At 53.9% G+C, this 15570-nt stretch overlaps 3 protein-coding genes across 3 annotated transcripts; 2 read left to right on the forward strand and 1 right to left on the reverse strand.

The window, feature by feature from the left end:
* Window positions 1-3: 3 nt before the first annotated feature.
* Window positions 4-8637, reverse strand: TGME49_223570 (hypothetical protein). Its single transcript, XM_002366002.2, has 6 exons — window positions 5520-8637; window positions 5015-5185; window positions 3903-3996; window positions 3358-3406; window positions 2473-2619; window positions 4-1848 (listed from the first exon to the last, which is right to left on the reverse strand). Exons 1-6 carry the CDS (start codon window positions 7160-7162, stop codon window positions 1460-1462), a joined length of 2493 nt encoding a protein of 830 aa, XP_002366043.1. The 5' UTR covers window positions 7163-8637; the 3' UTR covers window positions 4-1459.
* On the forward strand, window positions 8600-12079 carry TGME49_223560 (hypothetical protein). The gene has a single exon (XM_002366001.2). It carries the CDS (start codon window positions 9872-9874, stop codon window positions 11282-11284), a length of 1413 nt encoding a protein of 470 aa, XP_002366042.1. The 5' UTR covers window positions 8600-9871; the 3' UTR covers window positions 11285-12079.
* Window positions 12080-13031: 952 nt separating this feature from the next.
* On the forward strand, window positions 13032-15516 carry TGME49_223550 (hypothetical protein). The gene has a single exon (XM_002366000.2). The coding sequence runs from the start codon at window positions 13511-13513 to the stop codon at window positions 14732-14734; it is 1224 nt and encodes a 407-aa protein (XP_002366041.1). The 5' UTR covers window positions 13032-13510; the 3' UTR covers window positions 14735-15516.
* Window positions 15517-15570: the final 54 nt, after the last annotated feature.

A 15570-nucleotide genomic window follows, 5' to 3' on the forward strand; every position in this document is an offset into this window, starting at 1 on the left:
CTGTGGAGTCTCTTGCGAGTTTCCAGCTTCAGAAATCGTCTTTACACTGATCAGCCTCTTTCGCATTCTGATGTACTTCAATTACACAACTCGCAGATTCGTAACTGGAGTACAGTTTATCACTTACCGCAGGGATGCCTCGTTTAGTTTCTCTGCACCTACAATAGTATGTACTGTAGCCCTTGTGTGCGTAACTCGGATGTGGTCGACTTCTTCGGGCATGTCGAGTGTACTGAATCAGCGAGTGTCGCCAGGAAAAGATGGAACATTGTTTGAGAGCAGCTGTTAGGGTGTAGGTCCGGGAGGTGGTGTCGATGCCCCCAGCGGAAGAAAAATACTTATGTCTATCTGTTTAGCAGCACTGCGTTTCATAGTAATCTACTTATACTTCCGGGTATGCATTTTAGTCTTATGCGATAACAGCAAAGCGTTACGGAGCGTAACGCAGCGTTTCTACTAAATCCATGATGAGCCCTGCGCGAATTCCCGCTGCGGGTGAGACGCGAATTAAGGAGTGTTAGATCTTCAGTGCCTGCATTTTGGTTTCACAGAACTGGACTTTTCTGTGCTGAGTGTAGCGGCACGCCCCAGAAGACCGTTAAGCTTGTGAACTGTTAAGAAATCTGGAGTCAGATTCACCGTGGAGAAATGACCAAGTGCAAGCAAGTAGAGGAAAGGGAGACGTGTAGAAAGAGAGAAGGTTTCTGCGACTCGAGGTCGGGAGGGAACGGTCACTTGCATCGCGTTCGTTGAGTCTCTGGGAAAAGGTGAAAACAACATTCGCTAGGCACAACCTGTTACAGATTTGAAAATGGGATTCCGTGTGGACTGCACTATCTTATTCAGAGTTGTCTTCTCTGAGACCGGATTCTTTGAAAGCTTTCTCTGGAAACTATCTCCTCCGAGTTGGACTTTCGGTTTAAATTTTTAATTTTGCCCAACCGCGGGGCGTTTCAGGTTTATGTTCCTACCCGCTGCGAGGATTTCTTCCGACCCCGAAAATCGGCTTTTCTGTCTTCGGCGTCAGCTGCCCCTCCGACACTCCGAAAGGCGAGATTTTAACTGTCGCTCGCGTGCGCGTAGCCACTGTTTTGTGGAATGATTTCTGCTTTTCGAAAAGAAAAGGCGTCGCAAACAGGTGTACACACAATGCCACGAAGCCCTCACCCTAGAAACTGTTGAGACCGTGCGGCTGGCAAAAACGCAAACACAGAACAGCAGTTGTTGTGGCGAACTGTCAACTCCATCACTTCTGCGAAGGGTCGTCAGACCGTCGCCGCCTTTTGCCCGTCTTTCGTACGCTATCTTACCCCTCTCCGCTCTTCGCCTCCTCAGCTTGCCACTGTTGACTGTAGAGAGACAAGCCATTCTGTCTCGCAGCTGAGTAGTAGATGATTACCCCAGTGCGGAGGTCCTGATCGCGCTAGAGTCTTTCAGGCGTAGCCTCTCGGCAAGCGCTCTACCGTTTCTCGTTTTTTGCCTCTTCTTGCTCGGCTTTCTCAGCTTCGAAAACTGCCGAGCTAGCCGGTGGGCAGACACCCGCCTCAGTAGTGGTCTGTTCGTCAATGACCTGAATAAGCGGCTCGGACTCCGGTTCCTCGCGAGGTTCATTCAGGAAAAAGTTGCTCTGGACAATGAAGCGAATCGCCGCAATCAACTTGTCTTCGTACATGCGAATTTCGGGAGCCAGCAGTTGGTACAAAAGGGGGGGTCTCAGGGGAACCTCTGGTCCCGACCTACCTGGACCTCCCGCTCTCGTGTCTCTCGCCGGGCCTTTTGCACCAGGGGGGACCAGGAAGGAAGACGGACAGAGACCACTCGGGTGAGTGTAGGGCGAACGCGGCAATTCTACAAAAAAGGTCGACACAGTGACGCAAGCACGGCACACTCGAACCTAAGGACCGGGTTCCCCCGAGTTCAAGATAAACCGAAGCTGGTTTCGGAGGTAGCTACTATTAACGCCACGTGAAAGGCTTCTCCTGGAAGACCTTTGAACAACACACATGTACCTCTCCAATGACTGCGAGGACAAACGTAAGAGGCGGCTGTCGCATGTCACGACCTGAAGTCTGATCCTGCTCCTATACTTCTTTAACGAGCTGGCGAGTGCCAAAGCACAAGGTGCCTCTGAAGAATATCTGCACGGTACAACGATACATGGCACTCAATGGAGGACCAAGGGCACTGCCGCAACAAACGATAACTGAAAATGAATTCACGTGGAGAGCAGTGAGAGATGGGGTGCCAAGCGAAGTCAAACAGAGCCATACGGCGACAGGGAGATCTAACGGATCTCCTGCTTCCAAGTATTCTAGAGTCGAACTCCTCTGGTCGGATCCGCAGTACTCAGCTAGTTAAACGACTACACGGAACTTGGCAAACATTTGTAGATCTAAAGAAAGGGAAAACGCCTGAGCACGCTTCACAGGCGCCTCCTAGTGTCGAGACACTCGAAAACAAGCAAAAACTTACGCGCATATCGGAATTCGCGTTTCAAGGAGTAAATCAGCGGCGGGTGTGGAAGCATCTTTGGAAGCTCAGGGCAGAAAGCACTTGAAAAGAAAGCCGGATGGATCAAGCGACGCCCGTACGCCGACTCCATGGTTTCTCGAAGAATCCCTGTTCGGCATTTTTCATTCACAGACAAAGCACGACTTCCGTTTCTCGTTCTCTCTTGCTCTCTCCTCCTGTGCTTCCCTTGACCTCTTTCGTCCTGCCTTTCTCTTGTACTCTATCGTCCCTCATTTCTCCCTGGCTCTCTGCTCTCCTTTCTGCTCCTTCTCTCTGTGAACGCCCCTTTGTCTGCGCCGAACGCGACCGAGGGGTGGCCGCGTCTCAGAGAAGGAACTCCTGCGGCTGTCACGTAAAACAAACATGTGCGGCGGAGCGCAAAGACGAGAAGCGCGCTCAGAGCCGCGGCACAGACGCCGAAGGACGTGAAACGCTTCCTGTGTCGTTTCCTGAGTCAACGCTGTCAGCGCGTTTCTTTTGCTGTCCGTCGTCCGCCGTCTGACGCCATGCGTCTATCTACTCTGTTCCCCTGGGGAGAAGGCTAGCAGGTGAACTGCATGTCCGTGGCTAGGGCTCACAGTTCTCTAGCGGGAGACACGTACAGCGAAGCGATGGAAAAAACCTCGCTGGAACCTAACCGAGACGTGGAGTAACTTTGTTGAAATCGGCTCTCGCACCCTTTCAGCTGTCTCGAGCACTCTCGTGAGCTGGAAAGGTCTGGGACTCCTAGAGAAGTTGGTTTCAGACCCAGTCGCAGAGGGAAGACGAGCGGACAGCAAACCACAAGCCGTCAGCGAAGGGATGACGGACTGCGTGGTGAACTGCGTGTTTGCCTCTCTGTCTTACTTTCCAGAACGCTCTTCGGTCGTGGAAGAGGGCGCGTCGACGCGGGTGTCTGATTGAAGCAGATTCACAGAAAAACGCACGCGAATCTGATGGTGTCTTGTGAGGAAAGAAAGCGTTAGAAACGTTTCCTTGTTTCAGGTGTGTCACCTCACCCTTTTTCGCCACAAACCGCTCCGTAAATGGCGACCGTTGGATCGTTCAGAGACAGCAGGAAACGTGGATCACCGTTGCCTCTTGGTTAACGAAAGGCGCAGTCAATGCTGCAAAGCATGCCTGCGGCATTGCCCCTCTTCTGTAACCCCCCACACGCGCTGGCGCACTCTCAAAATTCGAAGCGCTTGCGCCCCTTCCCACAGCGCATTGAAACCACAGACGACCGAGCTTCGAGCTTGTCCACTGGTTCCAAGACGACTCCGGATCACTACGAAACTGAAGTCGATCTGACAAAACGGAAGCCGCGAAACAAAGATACCCACTTCGATATGCGGATGCGTCACGACTCTCTCACGTTTGCATCCAAAGGCAAACTTCAAAACACCACACACCTTCGGTTTCGCGGCCCTTCGAGAAGAAGGGAAATTTTCTTTCCTCGCAGCTAGCCACGCCGCGACCTCTGCTTCGCTGTCCAGCAAGCTCTCCCTACAGAAGACACCAGCAGAGAAATGCATCAAGGCATCAATTCGCGGGTCTCTCTCACTCTTTGGAAAATAAAGGTCAGTGGAACTAAGGCATCGAAGCTCAAGGCAAAGTGCGACTTGGACCGCACCAATACATCACGAGACACGCCGGAATCGCCAATAAGCCAGCGGACGGTTTTTGGAGTCATGCTAACAGAAGAGAACTTTTTTCGGTGCAACGCGTCGTTCCTAGCTCGGCGACGTCTTGCGACTATCCAAAACGAACGAATGTCCACACACGGAAGCCTCAAAAGTAGGCGTCAATAAACCTGTGACAGGCCCCACAAAACGCTTGTGAACCTTTCGGTCTCAGTGATACGGCGAAACACACAAATGTTCCTTTCACCTTTTGGTGTTCAGTAGAGCAGAATGAACTGCATGACTTGAATTCTCGACTCCGTTCATGAAATCAAATGAGGTCTCCCAAACTCAGGCGAGGCGCAGATTGCCACCTCGCAAAAACGAGGGCAAACAGGCTAGACGCTCGCGACACCCAGGTGCCTCTTGTTATCTGTCTTATAATGCTACCTGTTGTTCAAGGAAGTCCACTTCTACACCATTTGTCATCATAGTTACGCTTCTTATTTCAAGATCCTTCCATCTCAGTTTGAGCGCAGCGTCGTCCCGCGTTGCTCTCGAACGCGTGCGCGAGTCTGCCGACAGACGCCAGTGGCGGAGACGGCAAACGAAATAGAACCTTATTTCCCCTCCCCCGACAGTTCCTCGTCTTTTCTCCCCGTTTTTCCGCTGCGGGGAGTCTCTAGTATCAGCGCCAACGCACGCGTCGGAGCCACATGGCAAACTGCCGTTCTCACGAGACTTTTTACGAGTTCACCTCGCCAGCACGATACGCTTGTGAACATCAAATCCCATAGCGTTTTAACGGACAATTATGTGCCACAGGAACGGAGTCCGTGCGAAGGTGAAACACGAGCGTTGAAGACAAACGAGTCGCTGAACAAACATTTTGACTTTTGTACCCGTTCGCATTTTTGAGATGCTTCAGCTTGTGCATGACCATGACGTGGACAGGTCCGCTGTAGGTACACCCGGGGTAGTCGCAGGGAAGGTGTTCCTCCTCTTCGTGTTGTTCCTGCTTCTTCGCAGTCCGGAAAGCCTTGTCGCAGAGCAGACAGACGAACTCTTCTTCCCTGCAAAAAAGACAGATTCAAGAACGCCTTTACATCCTCTGGCCCCAACACCGGATCTTTCGTCAGCCAAACGCCGAGACAGACTCCTTTTCCTACGTTCGAAGTTCTTTCAGATTCCAGAAACGGCGTTACACGACAGAGGAGGTCGGCACCACCCTACAGGGAGTAAGCATTTCTCTGAGATTCGATGAGTTACAAGGTGTTTCTGGGGAGCATTTACTCCGAGCTGAAGTACTGATTCAGCGCTTGCAGATCTTCACACACATCTGCCCTCAGAAACCAGACGTCCACCTCTGTTGCCTGAGTCCAGTCTATACATTCTCTCCATTCTTACTTTTTCCGCTTCTTCCCAAAGCCGTCCTGTCCGGAGGCATCGCCGCTACCTTCTCCCTTCTGCGCTCCGCGCCTGCTTGCCCTTGCCCCTGTCCAGACGCCGTTCCCCTCCTCAGGCGGTGGAGGAGGAACTCCACCCCCAGAGAAGCAAGTCTCCTGGGTGCCTGAACCTGAAAGTGAAGCTGGAGGCACCCGAACAGCTGCGCATCCCTGAGGGGCTCCCGGAGGCGCAGGGACACCCAACCGTTTCTCGGATTTCGGTGCGGCTACAGCTGCACCAGGGACTGCGGAACCTGCATCGTCTCCTCCATGCCGGCAGCACGCAACAGTGTGGAAAGAAGTCGAAGCGCGTCTGCCGTCGCTGTCGCCTCCAGCAACGCTACCCGGTGTATGTACACCCGGGTGCCACCCGTTCCGCGCCATGACGCCTTCTGCCGCATTCCCCACCAAAAAAGAGGCAGATGCAGGTGGAGATGAAAGCGGCGGAGGCGGCGGGGTCACCGGACAGGGTTCGTTTGAGCCTTGAAGCCGGACGGCTCCGTCTTGACCGCGAGAGGCTGCAAACGTTGGAGGCGGCGGAGGCGGCGTCAGACACGGAAAATGGGTCGTCCCACAGACATGCGCGTTGTTGCTAGGAGAGACAGAAGTTGCGGAAGAACAAGACGCAGAAGCGGCGCAGCAGCTGCTGCACTGCAGGCAGCCAGGCGCCGCTGTCCTCTGTGCGGAGAATCCAGGGAGAGGACTCGAAACATGGGCGCAGCATGCAGCTGGTGACGGAGGCTGAAACCCACAGGAAGAGGAAACACAGGCAGTTCCTGGCGTCTCGCAAGCCCCCAAAGCGCCTCGAGTCGCGGATCCGCTGCAGTCCATGCTTCCCGAAATGCAGCAACATGAAGGTGCATGGCAAGAAGACGAAACAGAAGACGGCGACCGATGCGACCAGGCACAGGCGCTTGCGTCTGCAGAAACCGCACAAGCATTCTCCGCCCCTGCGTGAAGCGGCTGGCCCAGTGGAAAAGCCGCAAAGCAGCTGCATCGGCCAGAAGGGAAGCTCGGAGACGACCGCGACGCAGACGCAAGGGAAGGGGAAGGCGCCGGCGACGACGTAGGAGGTGGAGGCGAAACTGGAGGTGGAGGAGACGCAACAGGATGTGGAGGAGAAGGAGCCGACGGAAGAGAAGGAGGCCTCGCGGAGGCTGACGCAATTCCAGCTGTTGCGTTAGAAGAACAGGCAGACGGCGGAGGCGGTGGACACACAGACGGGTGTGCATGCGTGACTGGGGAACAGGGTCGCGAAGGAAAGGGAGCCGGTGGCGGCGGCAGAGAAGTCGGGGGAGAGAGGCGGGGCTGGGGAGCAGACGAAGAAGTGAACGAGCCAAGTCGGAAACCAGAGCACTGAGGCCGGTGGGACGGCGCCGAAGCAGACTGCCCAGAAGGCAAGGACGCGCCAAAGGATCCCGGCAGCGCCGGACGAGAATTCGGCGGCGGAGGCGGCGGCGGAGAAGAAGAAAAAGAAGAAGCTGTTGACTGTGGAGATGGACGGAAAGACGGCAAGGGACCCGGGGGCGTTGCTGGGTGCGCGCGGCTAACCGCAGCCCGCGAGGCGGGAAGGGGGGGAGGCGGTGGTGCGGACGGCAGAGGCATCGTGGTCAGAAAAAAGAAAATCACAGAGATGGTCGCTTGTGTAGTTTTTTGGTCCTTCTGTGACGCTGGCTTCGTCGCGATTCATTGACGATGTTGGTGTCGCCAACATCCTCCCACCTGGGTCCGAAGTCGACGGAGAGGCAACGCACGGCTTCACACACAAGTCCTAGAAAACGGATAGGAGGCGCCGGAGTGCGTTGACCTTTCACTGTTGCGGGAGTCCTGCTCGCCGTTCTCCTTGGAAAACGTTCATTTGTGAGGTCGAAGTTATCGGAGTGATCTCGACAAGAAAAAGTCTTCCAGGAATGGACAAGAAGGTAGCGGAAAAACACACCTGGTGACATCACTGTTTCTCGCCTTCCGGCGACCCCGCAGCCGGCAGACCCGCCCCCTGGGCGTCTCTCTGCGCGCGTGATCTCTTCGCAAACTTTTTTTCGGACTGTATTTCGGTCCTGAAAATCGCAGCGCAGCTGCCGATTTGGCTGCTCAACCAGACACCCCGGCAACCGTTAACAATTTTCCTCGCGGGTTGTGACCTTCAGTGAAGCACCGGCGGACATGGGCAAGGCCGAGTTCTGCAGGAGACGACGGCACAGACCTTTGGATTGCTTTTTCCTCATGACCGCCACGCGATCACGGATCAGGATGCCGCAGGTGAGAACGGAAAAAACGTAAGGGAAATGTAGGACTCGCACACTTGACCATGCGATTCAGACCACAACCAGAAAAGAGGACACAGGAGTAGCGAGGCGCTCAAGAGAGATCCGGCGTTGAGCCGACAATCAACTGCAGCGAAATGCGCACCCACGGAACCACACTCTTGACGCTGCTGTCCACTGCGACGCACTTTTCTTGGCTTGGGAAGTACTGATGATTCGCCCACAGATTCGTTTGACCCGGTCACCGCTTGCTCGGAAACGCCGGTCTGACGCACGCGCGACCGAGAAAATGAAGTGATGGTGCCTGGAAAAACTTGGCAAAGGGTATGGCTGTTCGACGTCGGGAACGGGGTGTGCACATACCGGGAAGCTTCTGCTACAGGAAGTCGCGCAGTGGAAAAGTTGCCTAGCTGACGCGAAATACGTTGGGGAAGACACTCGAGTCATCCGCTGAAGCAGTCAGGAAAGAGCTTGCCCAGGAACTAGGGAGAAGAAATGGAGGGAAGGAGTTTCTGAGGAAGAAAGGTTGAAAAGGCGAAAGGTGGTCGAAATTGGAGGCCGATTTAAATGCGTTCAAGGGGCTGCAGCAGGACAAGCACGTCTTTCTGGCGAGTACCCTAAGCATGCGCCTGCGGGTTAGAGTACGGAATCGCCGTCTTGTACGTCAGAGAAAAATGCGCCGATCCGACCCGCGAAGCCGTAGACGGCATCTCCAGATATCGGGAGACTTCCGGGCTCCAGCAGAATCTCTCTTACTTTCGCCGCTGGATCCTGCAGCTTCAGGCGTCTGTTTCGGCCGCCTCGTGACGCTGCTGTCGCATGCGTTGCCGCAGTTGCCGCAGTCTCCCGGCGCTTCTCAGCGTCAGTCTCAACTCTGGGTGCGGTCGACAACTGCCGCCTCTCGCTAGCACAGTAGACAACAGAATTTGTCAGAAACAATCAGGCAAAATAGATCGTTTTTTTTACGCACCAGGGCTAAGCCTCGAGAGGCCAAACGGGAGCTCCCGAAGAGAACGAGACGGTCAATGGCCCCGTTGACTCACGCGGGTTGGAGCCCGTGGTCGGCATCGATCGATACGTTGTGGGCACGAAGCCGAAACCTGGCCTGCAGGTGAATTTGAAAATGTAGCTTTCCGTTTCGCTATGTCAATAAATCATTTTCGAGACGTTTGTCGCAACTCTTTCCCGAAGTTCTGGGTTAGCTTTGACACTGACCTTCCTCTCTTCCGGATTCAGAGAATTGTCGCCTTCTTGACGACGGCGCCGTGCTGTCCCACTGTCTCGGACTCTACTTATCTGCAGCTGGCTTCTTTCTCCAACCTTGCTTCTGGTGATACAAAACGGAAACGGAATTGCCTTCTGTCTTTCTTTCGATCCCCCGGCTTTTTGTGTCTTAGTGGTCGTGTGCATCTTTTTCTCGGCTCTTCTGGAAAGTCACTGCGCATCGTCACGAGTCCTTCGCGCCCCTGTATGCAATTTGCTCCCTCGGTGGAGGTAATCTATCCTGAAGAAAGCGGCCAACTGAGGTAGCAATATCCGAGAACGAAGGATGCTGAGAATTCCACAGAGTCAGGGCGGATTCTTGTAAATGGCCCAGCTCGCACGGAGGACGTTGTCAGCAGTGGCGCTTCCCTGGCGGGTCACCACGTGCTTTGTGTGTCAGCGTTCATCCACGTTTCCTCCATTTCGTTTCACTCCGAAATTCACTTTCCTGAATGAAGTAGAAACTGTAGAGTGTTAGACGCGGCAAGAATCGCGAAGAGGCGAAGGATTCGCAAACACCACCTTTTCTCCTTCCCCACTTTCTTGTGCAAGCGGCTATCCGCCGTCGCTCTCTGTTCAAGAAGTTTCGATGCAGGATTTTCTGTCCGCTTGTGACTGTCCATTTATCGCTGTCAAGTGTCAACTCACAAGGAATTCAAAATACCATTGAGTCCTTTCTGCACGATCTGACATCTGATTGTCGTTACCCCACGGGGTTCTGGCCGGCCCGTTTCCGATTTCGTGTGTTGGTAGGCCATCCGACCATCGTTTGGAATTTCGCGAAAAAATGCAGAGCGGCCCCCGAAGTTGTTACTTTCCGCGCTCTCTTCACTCGACGCCGCGCTTCTCGCCGCTTCCTCGTGAAGAATGGCAGCAAGCGCCCACTCTCCCGCAGCGACTCGCAGAGAGACGGCCGTCGGCACAGCGAAAAGTGATTCTGTGGACTGGGGCTGTCTGCTTCGCTGTTTTCTGCCGGTGTTTCGCTGAGGGCGCGGTAGATCTTCCGGACGGGCATCTCACTGGAAGCCTTGAAACCGAGGGTACGCTGGATCCTCCGGACGGGCATCTCACTGGAAGCCTTGAAACCGAGGGTACGCTGGATCCTCCGGACGGGCATCTCACTGGAAGCCTTGAAACAGACAGAGGGGGTCAAAGCGTGGACGAAGCCGCTGCGATCCACGTGGAGTCAGAAAGCCAGGCGGGGATCGCCGGGCAAGATGCCGGACGCGAGGTGCCAGAGGATGGGAGCGGAGAGACAGACGACCTCCTGGATCTAGAGAAGATTCCGGAGGAGCTTCGCTCCCGCGTGCTCGCCACCGCCGACGGTCCCCTCCACAAGTTGATGAGTGTTCTGCGCCCGCCGGTCAGAGGGAAGAAACGCGCGCTGCTCATGAGTGGCGTGACAGCGCTCTCAGCCGCGACGAGGTTCATGTTGCAAGACAATATGTTCAACGTCGTCCACTTTCTTCTGTACGACTATCCGGTGGTCCACCTTCTGCTGGCGGGGACGGAGCCGCTGTACGCCCTGGTCTTTTTCGCCATGACGATCTATTTCAGCATGCAGTACTTTCGAGAACTCGCGCGCGACAAAGCTTATGGCCGGGATATTGAGCTCGTGAAGGAAGCGGAGAGGGAACTGGCGCGGGAGCTGAAGAACCCGAATCTGAGTTTAGAGGACAAGAAGCGACTGACCATGAAGGCTCTCTTTCTGCGCGAAGAAGCCACTGACGCGCTGGTCAAGCGCCTGGGACCGTCGATTCGAGGCACGCTCGTCTCGCTGGTGTCGACAATCACATTTTTTTCGCTGCTTTTCCGCAAACAAATGGGAGTTCGGCTTAAAATGTGTGACTTCGGCGTGGGTTTCATGGCTGTACTTGCAGTGTCGGGAGCGCTCTTGGCTGCGTTGGATTACTCGTCACGACGGCGAATCAATAGAATAAGAAAGGCGAGAGTCGCGACCCGCCGCGCAATAGAAAAAAGTTTCCTCAGTGACGGTACCGCAGGCCAGAAAAACACACTCGGGTCTCGACAGCCATCCGCTGTAGAGGACCGCGCCGTTGTCCCCGTAACCTCTGATGCGGCGGAAAGCATTGCCATTCCCGGAAGCGAAAAAGGCGAGGAAGACACGCAGATAGTCCCTGAGTTCGTGGCGGCAGTAGAGGCAAACGACAATGTCGCTTCAGAGGCAAACGCGGTGTGAAAAAAGGTCGGAGCAGTGCCTCTGACGCAGATACACCGAAAATTTGAAGGGTAAAAAGTCGGTTTCAGTTTTGTGTGAACATGGGAAGCAAGCAAGTCGGAAAGCGAAGACACGGACTTTTCTTTTGTCGGATTTCGAAGGGCGAGGAGAGGCGTTTTGGAGATGCCCCGCCTTTTGTGGATGCGTTGTGGGTCTTTAAATCGTGGTCACTGCATTCGCGAACTCTATGCGAACGTAGAATCATGTGTACACGCTCAACTTGTGCACAGAAATCGCCCTGCTGATCGCAGTGGCGAAGCGTGGTAAACGTTCAGTCACCGCTAGAAATGGTTCGAGCAACAGCCGCTGCCACCCTACGGACGCCCCCTGAATGGATGTGTGGAACAAATAGCAACGCAGGCCTCCTGGAAGGAGGGGGGTTCTCGATGAGCTCCATCGAGGGGAAAGAACCACTGCTCTACCGGATGTCGCGAGTGCGTGAGAGGAAGTTTTTTGTGAAATAGGGGAGTTCTTGTGGTCGGGGCGGTGGTGGAGAAACGACAGCAGAGTCCAGCTGTTCTCTGCTCGTGAGCACGGCATTTCTTCTGCCGCATTACTTTTACAAAACACGGTGAATGTGAACATCTGGAATGCTACACAAATTCACTGGCCCGGGACCCACATTGAAATCATCAGTGCAGACGTGCGCGTGTAGCGGAAGGCAGGCACACACAGGACTGGAGCCATCCCGGCTTAATGTCTCGGTTGGACCGTAACACAGGAATGCTCATACATTTCAGTCACTATAAACAAGAAGCCATCTGTTACAATTAAGAAGCAGGCAGAAATACAAACCGCGCGGCGGTACATACTCTGTCCGAACACATTTTTCTAATCTGTGTTTTGCGATCTGAACGTGGCGCCAACGAAGTGGCAAATAGGCCATCTTGAGGCGCTAAGTAGCGGGGGCGCTCTTCTCAATGCGACATTGTTTTTTTCCGTGCCATACGTAGTCACCAGTGAATCCTTCCAAAAATATGGTCTTACCACCTTCTCAATTGGCAATTGACGCGTTAGACAACTGCTATAGAAGGCGGCAGTAGCTCGAAACTCGACGTAGCGTAGAAGTCGTCTGCTGCGTGGTGCTGATTCCACGCCATTAACAACCCCTTGATCTCCTGGTCGGGGAACTGAACGCGTGTAGTATTTCATGGCGATTTATTCAGTGAAACTACAGGTTCCGCACTGAACATCAGTCTACATCAACTGTTGACATGCATCTACTCATACAAGTTTTGTGTATGTGACAGGACCTCACGCTCACCACCATCGGACGGGATACGAATGTGGGGAAAGGTTTGACACCTATTTGCCCCATGATATTATAGAGTTTTGCGTTATGACATCGTTGATTGATAGTCAACATGAATCGGCAAGCTCACCAACCATTTGCCCACGCCCCTTTTTTCAGCAACAACGGATTTGGGAAAATCCACAGAGAAGAGAGCGTGATTGATGTTTACCGTGTCTTCCTCTCGCGCCATGTCGCGGGCATTTCTCTCAATCTACCTTTAGCTGGCTCACCATTGCTGCCAACAACACTGTTCCAAGGCGCGCCGACATTCATCACCGTATTTGCCGCACCTGAGGATTTTCGGTAAAGCTGCATGCTGCGACCGGAGTCGGTGCCGGGCAAAGCGCAGTCCGTCACGGGGTTTGACGCGACCGCCGTGCAGTTGCCGAATCTGGAAGAGATACAGTGTTATAGTGACTTGCCTACTAGGCACGCACTTCCTTTTCTGTTGACTCGTGGATTGGGCTGCATGTGAATTTCGCAGCATCTCCTTGCCAAACGAAGGAAAAACTTCGCTCTGGGCTTCCTCGTCTCCAGGAATTCCGGGGTCCCAGGGTCTGCGGGTTCTGAGCGGTTCACCTCGTCGCCGTCTCCTCGTCCCCCCTTTTCGCTGTGTTCTGTTTGGCGTCCATGCATTCTGAAAGAACTTCGAGCCCCCCCCTGAAGTTGTGCGCGGAACCGTTTTTTGCATTCTTCGTTTTTCGGGTTGCCCAGTCCGCAGTTATTCCCTGGAGAACTAGGACGATGTGTGACGAGGCGAAACCCGCAAGGTTTCATGCGCGTTTGGTCATTTGAAGCGGCCACCTCCCGCTTGCTTTTTGACCCCCGGTCTGCATGTGTGTCTCATTTCCTAAATCATATATTTATATCAGGGATTTTTAGTGTTGTTACCAATGGACTGTCTCCTTCCCAGGACGCCGGTGAGGCGCGGTCGCGATCTCTTCGGAGTCGAACCCCGCTCGCGCGCTTGTATTTGGCTTCGCCTTTGTTGCATTGTGGTCATCTGTTTCGCTTGTAACAGTGGACAAGCGAGTGCTACAGTTGACGACAAGAACCCAGGAGGGACGTTCGACGTGGCTGAGAGACGGGATGGAAACGATGGAAAGCCGCTGGAAATAGGGGGCCCGTTGAGCAGGACGGAGCTGGGAGACGGATATCGTCTTGAGGCACAGAGCGAGGGAGGAACGAAAAGCGGTGGTCAGGGAAACGAAGTCAGCGGTTCAAACGATCGACAGGACCGACAGGGTACGGCGGGCACGACCCCCTCTTCCGATGGTCAACAAGGACCGTCACCAATGGATTCCGACAGTGCGAAAAAGCTGGACGAGGAGGAACTGGACGCATTCGAAGCCGAAATGTTGGAAAGGATGTACACAGCGGAACTGAAGGCCTTGGGCAGGCGAACGTGGATCGATAATTTTTTTGTAGACCGCGGCGGTCCTCGCATGGAGTACCCGATGCATGTCCGGCCGTCACTCTCAGGTTTCCTCATGACGTCACCACTCGTGGTTTCAGTGATCTCTTTGGTGTCGACCTTGAGAATGACTAGAAATCTCTGGGGACTCATGTTCGCTCTTCTCTGGCTCGCGGCCAGCTACGGACTCTCGAGCAAGTATGCCTTGCACAGAGGGAAGGGCTTGGATAAATTAGGCGTACAACTTCAGCACAGAGAATGGGAGCAGCTGACTCCCAAGGAGAAGCGACAACTCCAGATGGAATTTTTCCGGAATGTCCTCAGCACTAACAGGCCGCGACTCCAGGGATCCTCTTACATCGCAGGTCTAGCACTGCTATTTTTGGCGGCCTTCGCCCCCACGACTCGGAGAATGCGCATCCCCAACAACACAGGTTTCAATACTGTTGCCTTCCTAGAGGAGCGTACGTTGACGATTCTTGCGATAATCCTGATGGTCGTGGGAGCGGTCAGGTACATGAGGAGCGTTTCAGCGAGACGCAGATACGACTACGAAACCCGAAAAATGTTTCGGGCTCGTTCCGACAAGGTGAAAGCGAAGAAAAGGCCCTCTGTCACAGAAGCCGACGCGGACGGGGCGAGTGCGACGGAAGCGAACCAGGACGGGGAACGGGAAGTGCTTGAATACAGAGGGGCGCTCTAGAAGAGTAGGCCTGTGACTCGACCAAAAGGAGGTAGAATTATAATATATACACTTCTGGATGTCCAAAAAAACAGAATACTTTACGCTGGATAACGTTTTAGTGCTAACTTACTACAGACCATGGGAGCCAGGTGCCCTCAAGCAAACCAGAAGATAACACCAATGTCACCCAGAAACGCATCCACCTGTTTGTGTTGGCTTCCCTACACCAGCGGCGGGCAATCTCTAAACTGTTACTGTTCCGCGTATCGATCTAGGGGGAACTGCTTGCGTGTCTGTTGTCGGTCTGCATGTCGTCTCGGAAGAGAGAGAAGCCCGTGTGCGCTCCCATAGAGGGGTGTCGCTTTTTCAAAAGTGTCATTTCGTGGAATGTGGCTGTTTTCACAATCGTGGCTTTCATGTTTCGCTTCTACGGATTTCTTTTTGACTTTCGGCGAGTCGTTCTCACGAGCTTTGTCAACGCAGGCCTCTCACGAGTTAGTCTTTTTCCCCCTTCTGTATCATGCGCCACAGTCCCCCCCAGAGACGTTATGACCATTTTTCGATAAAGCGCCTTTCAACGCGTGTCATGCTCGGAGTCTGGAGCTGCACAAGGCGCAGCGTAGTGCCGAGAGTTTGAAGTTACAGTGAATGATGTTTATGCGATGTGTCGAGGTTGAAGTGCTCGTTTTTCTTTGTTGTACCGCCCACAATCTCATTTTGTGTCTCTCCCTCGCGAACTCTACCCTGACTATTCAAAGAAATTGGCAGGTCCGACATGCCCCGCAATTACCATAACAGCCTCTACGTATTTCCGGCGTCTACTCCCTTTCTACCGGATTTCCCCCGAAAAATAT

The sequence above is a fragment of the Toxoplasma gondii genome, chromosome X, assembly GCF_000006565.2.
Source record: "Toxoplasma gondii ME49 chromosome X, whole genome shotgun sequence".
NCBI classification, from domain to species: Eukaryota; Apicomplexa; class Conoidasida; order Eucoccidiorida; family Sarcocystidae; genus Toxoplasma; species Toxoplasma gondii.